The sequence below is a fragment of the Gigantopelta aegis genome, chromosome 7 (assembly GCF_016097555.1).
Source record: "Gigantopelta aegis isolate Gae_Host chromosome 7, Gae_host_genome, whole genome shotgun sequence".
Taxonomy (NCBI): Eukaryota; Metazoa; Mollusca; class Gastropoda; order Neomphalida; family Peltospiridae; genus Gigantopelta; species Gigantopelta aegis.
Window position 1 is genome coordinate 42609709 of NC_054705.1, and position 17652 is coordinate 42627360.

A 17652-nucleotide genomic window follows, 5' to 3' on the forward strand; every position below is an offset into this window, starting at 1 on the left:
AAATCATTTAGTCTTCACTAACCAATATACATGAACAAATTGTTACATATTTACTAACCAATAGAATATATATTTCCTAAAGAACCATATAAATACATTTTCAAATACTTACCAGCAATATATTTACCAATCGACCATAAACACCAACAAACTTAAATAATATTTACTAACCATTGAACTTTTGATTATACAATTAAAAAGGAATTATGAGGATCAAGACTCAACAAATCACTAATTTTACCTTTAATATCTATTCAATATTTGTCTTCTTTATTTACACCCCCAACATATTTACATCAAATCCATCATTTAGACTACATAAACAGTTGCAGTTAACATTTTCCGTGACGATTAATCATGAATGTTTTATAATCTATCATCACATCTGTAGAAACCAAACCATCAATTTTCTGTTGTTATCTATCATTAGAATGTCAGTACTAAATAGCCATATATGATGAGCAAAATGATCCGTATTTACTCACCTAACATGGTGCTGAGACCGGCCGTGTACATCAGAGAATCATTCAGATGCAGTCGGAAGTAGTTCGGAGGGGGCGGGGCTACCTTTGCAACAGCCGCAGGGGCAGCCACGGGGGCAGTTTGTTTTGGTGGTGGAGGGGGCCACATTAACTTCCCCTAAATAAATAACAATTATTATCAATAAACTAACAATAGTGAGATGTAAAAAAGTAGCAGAAACTTTTTCCACGAAGTTATTCATATTAACATGAAGAAAAAAGTATGTGGGATCAATTTACAGAATTTCCTTTTAAAAATGTGAAGCTTGCTAAGTATCATTTTAAAATACTCATTAAATATGCAGATTCCTAACTGTAATTAAAATTTGGTACTTAAACCTTGGACATGAGTATAAGTATAAGACTGTTCCACTTGCCTGCCATCCCTGTTTGACCAAACTGATCGGTATTAAAATTACAGGTCAGTAATAACTGCTTTGTACCCTTGGCTAATGTTTGTTTTAATTCATCCAGGTTTTATTTTGTCAATACTAATGGCATATTATGCAGCAAAACATCTGCTTGATTAAAACAAAACTGCCGAACATATCGGTGTCTAATTCATGAATAAATTATTGTATTGGCAGTAAAATGCAATTTCCAGCTGATTTGGACACTTCATTATCCACATTCATTCACTGAAATTTATACAGTACGATACATCATCTCATTGAGAGATATTTATGTAAGCTTATTGCCTGTTTGCCGATCTACTCCTTTATTTGAATAAATATTGTTTAATTTTTTTTTTTTAAATTATCCACATGGTTAACAAAACTGAGTTAATAACATAACATTGCTTCCCGTCCTAGCTCAGACTGTGCATGTGAAATATGACGTCATTTCGTCCTCTCCTTCTAGTTGTGGCTCAAACATTTTGAGACAGTCCTTTTTATTACAAAAATCCTGATACTAGTAAAATAATCTCTATTTACTACACCTGAAACAAATTGTCCTGGGCAGAGGTACTATAATATACTGTACCTGATCCAAAATAATGGAACCGCGCACCACTTCATCTTCCAGGTTCACATTGTAGTGTTCCTTCTCACCTGCAGAGGGAAAATAAAAATGTAATATCAGGCATCGAAAGAAAATTCATGTGTGCTTTGTTTAAAGACACTATTAGTGCAAAGTGGCTATTGGAAGGAAGGAAGGAAATGTTTTATTTAACACACTCAACACATTTTATTTACGGTTATATGGCATCAGACATATAGTTAAGGACCACACAGTTATTGAGAAAGGAAACCCGCTGTCGCCACTTCATGGGCTACTCTTTTCGATTAGCAGCAAGGGGTCTTTTATATGCACCATCACACAGACAGGATAGCACATACCACGACCTTTGATGTACCAGTTGTGGTGCACTTGGCTGGAATGAGAAATAGCCCAATGGGCCCACCGATGGGGATCGATCCCAGACCGACTGTGCATCGAGTGAGCTTTACCACTGGGCTACGTCCCGCGCCCCCAATAGCTACTGAATACCAAACATTTGGTAATTTTGACATATAGTCTTAGAGAGGAAACCTGCTATATTTTTCCATTAGTAGCAAGGGATCTTTTATTTGCACCATCCCACAGACAGGATAGCACATACCACAGCTGTTGATAACCAGTCATGGTGTATAGGCTGTAACAAGAAATAACCTAAATGGGCCCACCGATGGGGATCGATCCTAGACTGACCACGCATCAAGTGAGCGCATTACCACTGGGTTACATCCCTCCCCCTGCTAATAAGGAGTTATTTCTGTGACTTATGATCTGACCTATGGACATGAGAAACTTTGATATGTTGTTGGCGTAGAGCGTGCTCGACTGTGTGGGCAGGCGACTGGGGAAGTCTGTGAGTCCGATGTGGATGACGTCGTTGTAGACGGTTATCTCGCCCGGCGTCGTCGTCTCGATGTTCCCGCCAGCCTCCGCGGCTAAATCTACAACCACGGACCCAGGTTTCATGTCGTCAATCATGTACTGGAAGTCAAAGAAAAAAGTTGAACAAAAATTAAGGTTAATTAAAACAGTCCTTCACATATGAGTTGTGCCCATGCACTCCTTAAGTGTATCTAAGAAGCATTTGTTTTTTATTGTCCACCAAAAAATACGGTAACAGCACGCCTTCCGCTGGTTATTTGATAAGAAGCTGCTGTAACTCCAGCCGACCCCAGTGTTTGAATATTGTTATACTGATTCAGTGATTGTTCAATGTGTGCAACTTTTTTCTTTTTATCAATCTAAAATTGCAGGTTACTAGTCAGTTCTCAACATTTATCAAGAAATAAATAACTTGTTTTTCTTCTTCTTTTTTTTTATTTTTTGCTAAACACCTATTTCAGGCATGACAATGACACTTGATGAAATCAGCTGAAAGCTTTGCGAACTGTGCACAAAGCGGATAGTATACGGCCAAAGACCGTGAGGGGGGAGGTCTAAAGCGTGAAGTAACCCAACACGGCATGAAAGCAGATTAGAAATATTGAGAAAAATGTAGTTAGACCATCTGAGTGACAAAATAAAGGTACCTACCCCCCCCCCCCACCCCCCCTCCAAAAAAAAACCTCCTCGGATTTGGTCGATTCACAGAAACGACCTAAATGGCTTTCAAATCCACGGATTTCCGTGGAAGATTGTCATGCCTGCTATTTACTTTTTAAAATGGTGACTTTACATTATTAATTTTTAGTGACTTAAATTAGTTTTTTGCTATATCTAGTTCAATGAATACAAGAAGAAAATCTGAGAACATAAATTGTACACAGAACAAGAAAAACGGTCAAGAAACCTTCTTGATGAGAACAGGAGCTTGTTTTCCGGGAATCAGTGCCGTTGAAATGATGATGTCGACATCTTTGGCTTGTTTGTGGAACAACGCCATCTCCGCTTTGATATACTCGGGGGACATCTCTTTAGCGTAACCACCAGTTCCCTCACCTGATTCCTGAAAGGACAGAATTCAAAAACATTATAAGAGAACTTACAAACATTCTCAGGCAAAACAAATTCTGGGAAACAATTTTGTTTCAGTGTGTCCCGTTGTAACTATTTAAACGATGTCCTAAATATAATGCGCAAATGAAAAATTGGTTACCTAAAATGTGACTAGTGCGAGCATTGCGAGAACAAAACTATCATTTTCATAATTTACAGAGGCCCGATTCTGGTGTTAAACGATTCATTAGATTCTCACTGGCCGACATCATTCACACATGGAATATTACTTTTTGATAAAGGAAGGAAGGAAGGAACGAAATGTTTTATTTAATGACACACTCAACACATTTTATTTAGTTATATGTGTCGGACATATGGTTAAGAACCACACAGATATTGAGAGAGGAAACATGCTGTTGGCATTTCATGGGCTACACTTTTGATTTGCAACAAGGGATCTTTTATATGCACCATCCATCCCCACTGACAGGATAGTACATATCACAGCCTTTGTTACATCAGTTGTGGAGCACTGGCTGGAACGAGAAATAGCCCAGTGGGGCCACCGATGGAGATCGATCCTATACCGATCACACATCAAGTGATGCTTTACCACTGGGCTATGTCCCTCCCCTACTTTTTGATAAAATACAAAAAATAACGTAATTATGGATTGTGTGTTTACCACTGGGCTATGTCCCTCCCCTACTTTTTGATAAAATACAAAAAATAACGTAATTATGGATTGTGTGTTTACCACTGGGCTATGTCCCTCCCCTACTTTTTGATAAAATACAAAAAATAACGTAATTATGGATTGTGTGGCAAACTGATTGCTTTGCAACTTTTTTTTATTTGAAATTTCATGTTATTATTTGCCTAGCACCACACAAGAACTATCTTCTCTCATCTTAATTGTGTTATAGGCTTTTTCTACTACCTCCTCCCCCAACCCACCCACCTCCACCAGTATGTTTTAAAAACATTTTATGCTACTATCAATATATTCTAATAATGTTACAAATTTGTTGCAAATTGCCTTTCTTTTTGTGTTATTTTCAATGTCAAAACAATAGTGAAGTTCAACCAATTTTCATTTCAACTCTACATTACACAAAAATTAGCAAAGCTTATGATTATAATCAAGGCCTGAAAATTTTATATCTTTCCAAACAGGCTAAAAAATTAAATTAGCAAATTCCATGATTTTCCAGACCTGGAAAATTATATTTGCAAATTCTGTCTGTCCATGCCTAGAAAATAACATTTGTGCAAATTTCACAACTTTCCACGACCTGTATGTAGAGGCACTGATTTTCCGCGATCGCGGTATCGCGGAAATACCTATCTGAAACTGAATTCCTGATTTTTTTCCAAAACATTATTTACCTTTAAATAGCGCATTTGTATGTTACGCCAAATTTTAAATGTAGAGTATCTAGACATTTTACCAGTCGTGTTTTCTTCGCGTATTCCCGGCGATTTAACGGGAAAAAATGAACATTGTGAGCTAAAATTGTCCGATATTTACTCAAGTGAAAGATATATTATGTTATGTTTGCTTATTAATTTTTAACATTTGCGGCATTGCCATGATGCCACTGGTGTGTGTGTGTGCTCATTTGCATCACTGAGCGTGTGTGTGTGTGTGAAACAAAAACAGAATTTGTTTAATACTGAAACGGGGAAAAAAACGGAATTTGTAACATTATGAAACGGAAAAGGGAAAAATCTGAAACGGAAAATCAGTGCCTCTATGTATGAACCCAGTGTGTGAATATGTTTTTTAGTTTAATTTTTTTTTTTTTAAATAATTTAATATCTATGTATAACAGGCATCGAAATAAGCATTGTGTCTGGTAACCCATTTACAGGTTACCACACAATATAGCCTGCGGTAACCCATAGGTTACCACAACTATATGAAAGTTAGAACTGAATTCCTGTTACTACTACTTTTAACGCCTTGTATGTGTGCCAGATGATTATTGTAGTATACATGTATTTATGATTCATTCTGTATGTTATCACTGTTCTTAATGTATTACACATCATTCTTTACAAGTATGTGACTCATATTTAATAACTGAACAAATGAATAAATAAATTGATTAAAATAAAAATGTTCTGTTTTCTATTTTCTCGTATTTTGTCATACAACAATGAAAGATAATAATAATTCTGAAATTGTATCGGTATGCGTGAACATCGGTAAGAGAAATGAAACCCGGAAGTAAATTTATCTAGTGGGTGCTGCTTAAACGCGGAAACCGAAACCGATATGTATTAACCTGCTCATATACCACTGGAGTTTTGAGCATGTCTGTCGCGGGTCCGGTCTCTGGATATCCAGGGCCCTGACCCGCGACAGAAGCTTAAACGTGGATTGCCGAAACTGCTTGCAATTGCACAAGTGCGCACAAACATCGGTGCAATTTCGTACGAGAAAACGAAACGCGAAAGTAAATTCATCTAGTGGACGCTGCTTAAACGCGGATAAACTATTATTGCTTGCAATTGCACAAGTACATGCGAACATGGATGCAATTCCTTACGAGAAAATGAAACGCAGAAGACCGGAATGCATAGTCTGGTTTACGTTGAGAAATGAAACTACCGTTAACGTTGAAATTTGTGTCGAGAACGAAACACCGTTCTCGACTTTTCTTACATGTGGTAACCTCCCGGTAACCTGAACGACCGTTCTCGACTTATTTCGATGCCTGGTATAATATATTTAGTTTTTCATTGAACACACCTCTACTCCGGTCACTTCGAGGAACTCTGCCCCGAATGACTCCACCTGTTCTTTGACGGCCGCACGTGTGTCAAATGCCCGCACGATTGCACCCATGTTCTTCGCAGTGCCCACGGCCGACAGACCAGCCACACCTCCACCGATGATGAGGACCTTCGCTGGCGGCACTTTACCTGCAGCTGTAATCTGACCTGTACGTAAAGAACAAGAAAAAGAAGTTCATTTATTGACACCCCAGTACATTATTAAGAATTTTTCACGCTGCCATAACCTGACCTATTGGAAAGAAAAAAGATGATTTATTTAACGACGCACTCAACACATTTAATTACGGTTATATGGCGTCGGACATATGGTTAAGGACCACACAGATACTGAGAGAGGAAACCCGCTGTCGCCACTTAATGGGCTATTCTTTCGAATTAGCAGCAAGGGATATTTTATATGCACCATCCCACAGACATGACAGCACATACCACAGCCTTTCGTATACCAGTCGAATTGCACTGGCTATTGGAACGGAATATCTGTTTATTGACACCCCAGAACATGATGGAAAGAAATGTTTCACCATTAACGCCCTAGTACATTATAAACGAACAATTTTCAACACTGCCGAAATCCTGACCTGCCCAAGATGAATGTCTGTTTAGTGACACCCCAGCACATTGTAAACTGAGTAAGAATAACTGGTGAAAAAGTGTAAGTTAGACATGTCAGAAATCAAACTTAATTTATTTAGTTGGCATGTTTATTAACTGTACATTAAAACAGCATTTAGAACAAATACTAGAGAGGATGAGGGAAAAATAAATAACCGTATCTCACCTAAAGTCTAGAGTCCAGCCGAGGGGTTTGATCCTCCGACCTGAACTAGATTCCATCCAGTCACCCAATAAATTTGGCAATTTAATTTGAACTGGTATCATATATTGTGCATAGAACATATGGATATAACAATTCTTAAATGCAAAACAAACCTAATGAAAGATGCTTCCTGTAATGTTTGAAAGTAATCCCTCCACCATTTATTTCTTATTTGCTCTAAGGGTGAAGGGTTGTAGTAATAATAATTTGACTGAAACGTAGTGCGTAAGTTTTAGCCACATGTTACTATGCATACGGGATCTAATTTGGTGGTATACAACTTACAATGTTCCTGTTACTCTCACCTGATGTGTTATATTATGAAACAGAAAGAGACATATTTTATTTAACGATGCACTCAACACATTTTATTTACGGCTATATGACGTCAAACATATGGTTAAGGACCACACAGATATTGAGAGAGGAAACCCGCTGTCGCTACTTCATGGGCTACTCTTTTCGATTATCAGCAAGGAATCTTTTATATGCACCATCCCACAGACAGGATAACACATATCATGGCCTTTGATGCACTGGCTGGAATGAAAAATAGCCCAATGGGCCCACCAACGGGGATCGATCCCAGACTGACCCTGCATCAAGCAAGCGCTGTACCATTGAGCTACATCCCACCCCCTTATGAAACAGCTTCTGAACAAAATAACCCTACCTGTAAAAAATCTTCCGAAATGGTTAGCAGCCTCAACAACAGCTTTGTAACCCGAAATATTCGACATGGAACTGAGAGCATCGAACACCTGAGCCCTGCTAATCCTGGGGATACAGTCCATCGCAAAAACGGTCATATTCTTTTTGGCCAGCTTGTCGATGAGTTCGGAGTTGCGGGCGGGATACATGAAGCTGATCAGAGTTCCTCCATTCTTCAGCAGCTCAAACTCCCCGTTCCGTGGAGCGTGGACCTTGAGAATAATGTCAGACCCGAACGCTTCATTGATCGACTTCACGTTGGCACCCGCTGCAGTGTAATCGGCATTCGTAAAGCGTGATTCAACACCAGCGTTTTCCTCGACGTTCACAGTGAATCCCTTCTTGATCAAGACCTGCGCAGCAGCTGGGGACAGCGCAACCCTTCGTTCCTTTGGGAAGATTTCGCGAGGAACTCCGATGGAGATTCTCTTGTATGGGGTGCCTTGGACTTGAATGGCCTCCTTCTCAGCTTTCTGGCAGTAGAAACGCGCCGATGATTTGAGTCCACGACTGCATCGGATTGACAGCTGCATCACGTGTCGGCCCAGATTGTCCGACACGCAGGCTGCCTGTGCCAAACGAAGCAGCATCTTTCTGACTGGCTGGTCCTATACACCGACTTCCTATAGTACCTGAAAGTAAATGTATTTAAAATTGTCAGGAATTAAGTTTGAGCCCTGCATAAACAGTGAAAACCCTGGAAATCCAAGGCTCACCCTGCCCATTACCAAATTAGCATTTAATGCTAATTTTGGCACGAGTTTGACCCGTACCCCCATTTCAATGGTTAGGGTAGTTTTAGGTATAGGGTTAGTCTTTAGAGCCTTTGATAAAGAGGGGTACGGGTCAAACTCTTTCCCTAATTTTTATATAAAGTGGCTAAGGCTCTCTTAGCATAATTGTCTAACTAATTTTTAGAGCTTTTAAAAACATTTGAGAAAATTGGCTTATACACATATTACAAATGAATGTTTAATTTTTTTAAAATAATATATTTTTTTTACTTCAATGGTGTTTGTGACATGTCAAAGAAACATCACAAACCTCAAAAATAAAGTTTTCTTTTCTTTTTTTCTTTTTTATTACTTTGCTACTAAATTAAATTGTCCAATGAAAAGCTTAGCTTGTAATTTTGTATGGGCATGTTGTTCAGGGTACAATCTTTACATTTATAAAAGAAAAGGAGTAATTTTGGTTATAATGCTACTGCGGGACAACCCCTTTAAAGAGCTTAAAGAACAAACTACTAAATAAACTCGACTATTGAGTCCTTGCTTGACCTCTAACAAAACTAAATATGCCATTTACTTGAACAGCACTTGATCAATGGTGAGAATGACAACAGTTAATGATCCGATTAATTAAGCCCCCTGAGTGCAAGATGAACTATTAATTATGTGCATTTAAGTTTAACTTATCCAGCAATCTTTTTTTATTGAAGCCAAATCAAGGTGTCATTCACTCCACATGCAAAGCAATTCACACAAAAAAGGCATGGTTGTCGACAGAAAATAGTTAAGCCAAAATGGTCATATATAGTCTCTATACACAAAAACAGTCATAAGTGCATTGAAAACAAGACTTACTTTTATGTACTAGAGCCACATCGGCGTAAAATATTCCCAAATTTCACCCGAAAAAAGTTTTTTTCTACTTTCAGCAATGTTGGTAGCGACCACGCACCGATTATTTAATCAACCAACCACCGCCAAGAGTTGTACGACTTGGGTTGTACCAATTGCAAGTCGCTTTGGCGGTATTCAAAGCTGCAGTTAAAATAAATATATTTAATTATTTGTTATCACTTTGACAGATTCAAATTTAATTTTTTTTTTTTTTATGTAAGTTGGTTTACCCATATGACCATTACTGTTAACACACACATCAACACAGATTACCCTACCACCCCTCGTAACGTCATACTGGAAGTGATTTTATTCCAAGACGATACCAGTTTTTAAACGGGGGTGTTAAAGTAATAATAATATTTAAAAAATGATCCGTATGTTTTATTTAATTTTCATAACCTATTTGTAAACGTGAAATATTAAAATGCAAAATGAATTTCTAATTTTTGAAGTGATGATTTAATGACAAACAAAGACATTTAATTTCACAGTTGACACCACTTAACCCCACTTCCCTCCAGTGACGTCAAAGACTCACGTGTGTATTTTTGTATTGCCGGTGGTTTCTTTCGCACCAAAGGTAAAGGATTCCGAAATGGCTGTTCCCGTGGCATCGTTTGGGAAGTTTTTGTGCCGTGCCAGCACGACACTGCAGAATTTTGTGGCGCCGGCCGCTTTGAACGCAACTCAACAAAGGAACTGTAAGTCTTTAACTTAAATTTTTATTTATGTTGTAGAAATCTAGACCATACTGATAGTCGGCTGTGACAAAGCGTGTACTCACATGTGGTAAAATGATCCTTTAACCTTGAAATAGTTCTTCCTTTTTTTTCCCCTTCTCAACATTTTCATTGTCATGGTTGAGTGGATTTTTTTATTCAGATAATTAACCCAATCTTGTTAACAAATGAACTAGAACAGTTGAAAGGTTATTAAGCACTTTTAAAGGCATAGACACTGACTTGCCGTCACTCATAAGGATGTGTAAATATTTTCAACTACAGTTGGTTAGTCCAAACGGAACGACTTTCCTTTGGCACTGTCACTAACCCTAACCCTAACTCTATTTATTATAAGGGTGTGGAATGTAGCCCAGTGGTAAAGCGCTCGCTGGATGCACTTGTCGGTTTAGCATCAATCTCCGTCTGTGGCCCTATTTGGCTATTTCTTGTTCCAACCAGTGCTCCACAACTGGTGTAACATACTAACAAAGGCAGTGGTATGTACTATCTTGTCTGTGGGATGGTGCATATGAAAGATCCCTTGCTGCTAATCGAAAAGAGTAGACCATGAAGTGGCGACACCTCCTTTGATATACCAGTCATGGTGCACTGGCAGGAACAAGAAATAGCCCAATTGGCCCACCGACAGGGATCGATCCCAAACCGACCATGCATCAAGCGAGCACTTTACCACTGCTCTACATACTGCTCCCTTCTAACAATTAAGTTACTGCTCTATAATCTCTTGAGGGGGATGGATTTAGCCTAGTCAGTTGGGTGCTTGCTGAGGTGCTTGCATTGCAGGATCGAACCACCTCGGTGAATCCAGTCAACTGACTGGGTTTTTTTTTCATTCCAACCAGTGCACCACAACTAGACAAAAGCCGTGGCACATGTTTTCCAGTCTGAGGGAAAGTGTATATGAAAGGTCCCTAGCTGCATTAGAAAAAATGTACAGGTTTTCTCTGACGAGAATTACCAAATGACGTCTGATAGCCGATGATTAATTAATGTGCTCCAGTGGTGTCATCAAACAAAACAAACTTTAACTTTATAATCTCTTGTTGCAGCGGAGCAGTAGGTTAACTGATGTTGTATTCACAGACATCAGCATTTAAGGAGAACTATCATGGACTCCCCATCACTCCCCCAAAACTATTTTTTAGCTCCACATAGTAAGGTACTGCAAGAGGATTAAATATTCAGGGTTTCTGCCAGAGGGTAAAACGGGTATGGCACCATACCCAAATGTTTTTGCAGATTATATAGTTTTTTAAGTTAACCTTTTGACAAAATTAATGACTCTTTATCATTACTGTATGATTTTCCTAACCCTAATCCTAATCCATTTTCTTTGTGGGGGAGGGCCCCCATAGCCCCTGTTGACCGTGGTTGCATTCAGTTCCATAGCGCCACACCCAAAATTTTTGTTCTGGCTGAAACACTGTTATTGCTCAATATGGTAATACATACTTGTATGGAAAAATACAGCAAGTTTCCTCTCTAAGACTATGTAAAAATTACTAAATGTTTAACATCCAAATAGCCGATTAACAAATCAATGTGATCTAGTGGTGTCGTTAAAGGGACATTCCAGAGTTTGCTGCATTGTAAGATGTTTCAGACTAATAAAATATTTCTACGATTAAACTTATATATTAAATATATTTTCTTGTTTACAATATTACTGTTTGTATATTCAATGTGTTTCTGTTATTTCTACGAAGCCCAAACTGAATTTTGTCTTCGAATAATTTTGTACGTACAAAAATATTATATTTTAGGAAATAAAATGAAATTTAACCTTGTACAAATATTAAAACGATCAGAAACACGTTTAATATACAGCCACTAATATTTTATGCAGAAAAATATATTCGATATCATTAAAAAGTCTCTATTTGTGGATAACAACTTAAAAATTGCAGCAAACTCAGGATGCAGATGCGGAACTGTTTGTCAAGCTCCTATCCAACATAGGTTCGGGCACGCCCGCCCCGGACTTGGCCTCTGTCATAGCCACTGGGCAATTCCGGGGTGGGATCAAACTCAGGAATGTCCCTTTAAAAAAAAAAAACTTTAATCTGAAGGGAGAAATTAATCATATATTTAAATGTTTTTCATGACTGTATAATTTTTTTTTTTTTTATGGTGAGGTCTGTATCTCATTGTTGCTACAAATTTGGTGAAATATTAAAGGGCATGGAAGTGAAACTTTTTTTTTCTCATAAAATTTTTAATCCTGAGCCCTGCTGCTAGTGCCCCAAATCAATGGAAAAGTTTTCCTAATTTTTCCCCTGATGTATGACAGTATGTAACATGATGTAACACGTGAGAGATATTTCTGTATGGGCTCTGATGATAACCTGACAGGCCTGATGGCAAATGGTGATACATGTGCAATATGTGGTCATTTCTCATTAAGTCTGGTCATCAGTTTGAAGTCTTATGCAAGCTATGGACATTTATTTTGTGCCTGAGGCTACCTGAAGATTGTATATAATATGATGTGTATGTGTTGGGTAAAAAAATCTGTACAATCCTGATATTAAAGGGCAGTCCTCAATTAAAATTTATCAACCAGTGTTTCTGCCAGAAAGAAATATTTGGGTATGGCACTTTGAAATTGATTAGTACAGCATGTGTTGAATGCGATAGGGGGCCTCCCCCAGAAAGAAAATAGATTAGGTTTAGATTTAGGGTTAAGAAAATCATACAGTAATGATAAGAGTGATTAATTTTTTCAAAAGATCAACTTAAAATAATAAAATCTGCAAAAACATTTGGGTATGGCACCATACCCATTTTTTCCCTCTGGCAGAAACCCTGCCACGCCCTCCTACAAAAGTAATGCTACTATTCCACACAGACCACGAATCGCTACGAATTGATAAATTTTAGGATTCGTAGTTGAATCGTAATCAGTTCGTGAAGTTCTTAACTGATTCGTATTTATTCGTAATCAGTTCTTGCAATTCGTGAGCGATCGGGAATTTGTGGCAAAAGTTTTGAGCTGTTAAAAATTTTGGCCACGAACTCCCGATTCCAAAAAACCGTAGTTAATTCGTAACAAATTCGTAGTGCATTCTTAGGCATCGTAACTGAATTGTAATCGATTCGTAGGCATTCGTAGGTATTCTTAACTCATTCGGGGATTCGTGAATTGGAGGCTGTGACCACGAATCGAATATATGATATGATATGATTATGATATGAATGTAATAAACATGTACTTAGATAAGTATTTCTGTCTTTGAGTTTTATATAATAAAAATAAAACTTTAAAAAAGATATCAAAATCCAAAGTTCCAAATCCAAAGTCCAAGTTTTGGGTACTTTAAATTTATTACTAATTTTTTTAATAAACTGAACATTTTAGTGGTAAAAATTAGCATTTATAAACACTAATAACATATATAGTAAAACATTTAAACATAAAAATATCAACAGTCATCATTCAATTAACATTCACTCCCGCTAGTCTCTCTTCCCACGGAACTGGACCTGTTTCACTGTTAAAATAGGCCTTAAGATAGTCCCTCATCACTTTGCCCACACGATTGTCTCTGTTAGGGGCCTGGGCCTGGGCCTGGGCCTGGGATATCTCCTCCACCTGTTGGTCTGCCCTCCAGGCACCAGGGATGATGTTGTGGTCCTCATCCTCCCAGTCCACCTCTGCATTTCCAATGGTAGGGAACCTGATCCTGAGTAAGTTGTGGAGGATGACTCCTGTCTCAACCAGTAACCGCACCACATCAGGTCCTTGTTCCAGGGTGCCCAGGAAGCATCTCCATCTGTTGGCCAGTATTCCAAAACCATTCTCCACCACACGTCTGCCCCTGGAAAATCTGTAGCTGGCCACCAGCATGTCATTGTCCAGACCCCTCCTGCCATAGGGTTTCATGAGGAAAGTCCTTGGGCAGTTATTGGGCAGGGGATCGCTGTCAGGGAAGTTTATGGTGTTGTCATCAATGCACTATTTCAGTTCTGAAGCACCAAACAGCTGTCCGTCGGATTGATGACCTTCTCCACCAGTGTCTATCCAGATAAACTTATAATCTGCATCCACAAGGGCCAGCAGCACCACAGAGAAGAAGCCTTTGTAGTTGTAGAACACACTGCCTGAGTTGTGTGGTTTCCTTATGTCTATGTGCTTGCCATCCCAGGCCCCCAGAGCATGAGGAAAATTCCACCGGTCTTGGAACTGCTGGGCAATGGCCTTCCAGTCCTCCTGGGTCCTTAGCAGTGGCATCACTTCATCCTTCAGCTCCTGTATGATGGCCTGACAGACTTCCTGCACAGTCCATACCACTGTGCTGTAGCCACATCGGAAGTCATACTGGAGGGTGTGATACCGGTCTCCTGTAGCCAGGTGTCTGAGGGTCATGGTCAGCTTCATTCCGGCATCTAGGGCTGGTCTCATGTGGGTGTCCCTCCTCTGGATGACTGCCCTAATCCTGTTAAGTAGCTCATCAAACATGCGGGGTGGCATTCTCACATAGTTGGCAAAGGCATTCTCATCTTCCACCCTCAGCTCCTGCATCAGTCTGTTGTAGTGACCATATTCTAGCCTTCTAGCTGGTGTCAGCCACGGTCTAACCCACCACCTGGGGGCTCTTCTCCTTCTTCGAAGCAGTCTTCTTCTACTATCAGCAGCTGGTGTTGATACTCCAGTTCCAGGGCCAGTACTACAGCTGCTCTACGTTGAACATCCATTTTGGAACTGATGCCCAAGCAGGAGTAAGGACCTTTTTATACCTATCTTGAGGGAAAATCCCACAAACTGTCAAGAATAGTGACGAATTCAATTTTAATCGTACCTGATTCTTAGATGCATTCGGCATATTCTTAACTGATTCCTAATGTTCATGCAGTATACGTAATCGATTCTTGTAAATCGTAGTAAATTCTTGACAATATTCCTGCGATTCGAGCCGAATCCCACAAATATTCGTAACTCTATCGTACCTGTATCGTAACTGAATCGTAGAGCGTCACGAATTGGACCATTCTAATTTGCAAAATTCCACGAATCCTCACGAATCCTAAATTTAACAATTCGTAGCGATTCGTGGGATTCGTGGTCTGTGAGGAATAGTAGCATATAGTTTGTTTTATTTAACGACGCCACTAGAGCACATTGATTTTTATCTTATCATCGGCTGTTGGACATCAAACATATGGTCATTCTGACACTGTTTTTTTTAGAGGAAACCCGCTGTCGCCACATAGGCTACTCTTTTACGACAGACAGCAAGGGATCTTTTAATTGCTCTTCCCACAGGCAGGATAGCACAAACCATGGCCTTTGTTGAACCAGTTATGGATCACTGGTCGGTGCAAGTGGTTTACACCTACCCTTTGAGACTTGCGGAGCACTCACTCGGGGTTTGGAGTCGGTATCTGGATTAAAAATCCCATGCCTTGACTGGGATCCGAACCCAGTACCTACCAGCCTGTAGACTGATGGCCTAACCACGACACCACCACGGCCGGTTCTCCCCCCCCCCCCCCCCCCCCCCCCCCCCCCCCCCCCCCCCCTTCCTACAAGTAAATGCGAAATGTTGATTTTGCAAGGGATATTTTGTTGGGGGATTTAAAATAGTAAAAATGTTGGGACATTTTCAACAGCCCCTAAAACTGAAAATATTTTTTAATGAAAAACATTTAAAAGAAAAAAAGGGAAAAAAACCCTCAGAAAGTCCCAAGCCAGCCAACTGCTAGAGCTTAAGTTTGTTTAAAGGCAATTTCTTTTCTCCCATTATTTTGACAAGTGTTATCTTGGAATTGTTATTAAAATCATTGATTCATGTACTGTGTGTCTGTGTGTGTTTGTTGTGTGTGTGCGTGTGTGCGTGTCTGTGTACATGTGTGCATGTGTGCGTGTGTGTGCATGCATGCGTCTGTCTGTGTGCATGCATGCATGTGTGCGCGTGTCTGTGTGCATGCATGCATGTGTGCGCGTGTCTATACGTATATGCATGTGCGTGCGTGTCTATAAGTATGCATATAATCTCCCATCCATGATTATCTTATAATATAAGTGTATATATAGAATTAAAATTGTTTTGAAAGCACATTTTGTTTAATGGCACTATGGTACACTTTTTTAATATGCACTTCTCCACAGACAGAACAGCACATACCACAGCCTTTGCTATACCCTGAGGAATTGGTTTGGGACCTGTAGGAGAAAAGCCAATAGGTCTGCTGGGGGAAGTTTGATCCTATGACCTAGTCATCCCATACGAGACGTGTACATGTGTGTACCTACTGAGTTGGATCCCACATTACACAACATTTAAATGTCATGTAATATAGACCTGGGTCTTTTAACGGTTCACTGTTCAGCTGAAGAGACTGTTAAATCAGTTAGCTCGACTTGAATTATGCAATGAATATCAATCTGAAGTTAAAGTATCGTTATCAGATGTGGGCTGATGCTGGGCTTGACATTGTCACATTGACCTGGGGTAATTAAAAAATAATAATAACAAAAAATAAATGTGGGCTGCTGCTGGGTTTGATATTGTCACATTGATCAGAGACAATTAATGAAAAAAAAGAGAAAAAGTGTGAGGTGATGCTTATTTGTACGATATATGTATATCTATTGACCCAGTTTTCATATTTGTATTTAAATACAGTGTACCCTTGATTTAATGCCCAGGCATTGAATTTAGCATATATTGTCTCATAATCCATGTTTAATTTTTTATTAAGTACTACAAAATGTGAGTCTGGTATACATGTTACAATACATTTATATTTCAATTATTATAACTATAAACTATAACTATAAACTCCCTTCACAAGCACACTAATATGTTGTTATTAAAGTTTGTTTTGTTTAACAACACCACTAGAGCACATTGATTTATTAATCATCGGCTATTGGATGTCAACCATATGGTCATTTTGACAGTCAGTGAGAGAAAACCCACTACATTTTTTCATTAGTAGCATTAGTGATCTTTTATATGCACCATCCCACAGCCAGAATAGCACATACCACAGACAGAATAGCACATACCACAGACAGAATAGCATATACCACAGCCAGAATAGCATATACCACAGACAGAATAGCACATCCCACAGACAGGATAGCACATACCACAGCCTTTGATATACCAGTCGTGGTGCACTGGCTGGAACGAGAAATAGCCCCACGGGCCCACCGACGGGGATCGATCCCAAACTGACCACGCATCAAGCGAGTGCTTTACCATACCACTGGGGTACGCCCTGCCTCCATGTTGTTATTAATTCACATCACTGTTTGCATTGCTACACACTGATACTTGTATGTGTAGCTTACGTTACAAACAAGATGATTTGTCAACACTTAGGATTAGTGTTTTTTGTTGTTCAATAAGATCTTGTGGGATAGTGTATACATATAAACTGTGGTGGTGACAGCTTTCCTCTCATTACCTGCCTGGAGGTGGGACGTAGCCCAGGTTTACACATGCACAGGGCTTCATTTATTCATTTCAACTTATTTT

General features: G+C 39.2%; 2 protein-coding genes across 2 annotated transcripts in view; one reads left to right on the forward strand and one right to left on the reverse strand.

The window, feature by feature from the left end:
* The window catches only part of LOC121376873 (NAD(P) transhydrogenase, mitochondrial-like), a 29632-nt gene extending 20118 nt beyond the window's left edge, over positions 1–9514 (reverse strand). Inside the window, exons 1-7 of the mRNA XM_041504659.1 lie at positions 9381–9514; positions 7757–8426; positions 6217–6407; positions 3310–3465; positions 2297–2501; positions 1506–1573; positions 486–639 (exon numbers count right to left, since the gene is read on the reverse strand). Of these exons, the coding sequence (XP_041360593.1) occupies positions 486–639; positions 1506–1573; positions 2297–2501; positions 3310–3465; positions 6217–6407; positions 7757–8384 (1402 nt within the window). The 5' untranslated portion in view covers positions 8385–8426; positions 9381–9514. The remainder of the gene's footprint in view (positions 1–485; positions 640–1505; positions 1574–2296; positions 2502–3309; positions 3466–6216; positions 6408–7756; positions 8427–9380) is intronic.
* A 451-nt stretch (positions 9515–9965) lies between these two features.
* The window catches only part of LOC121376923 (isocitrate dehydrogenase [NADP], mitochondrial-like), a 29549-nt gene continuing 21862 nt past the window's right edge, over positions 9966–17652 (forward strand). Inside the window, exon 1 of the mRNA XM_041504728.1 lies at positions 9966–10123. Coding sequence (XP_041360662.1) covers positions 10018–10123 — 106 coding nt within the window. The 5' untranslated portion in view covers positions 9966–10017. The remainder of the gene's footprint in view (positions 10124–17652) is intronic.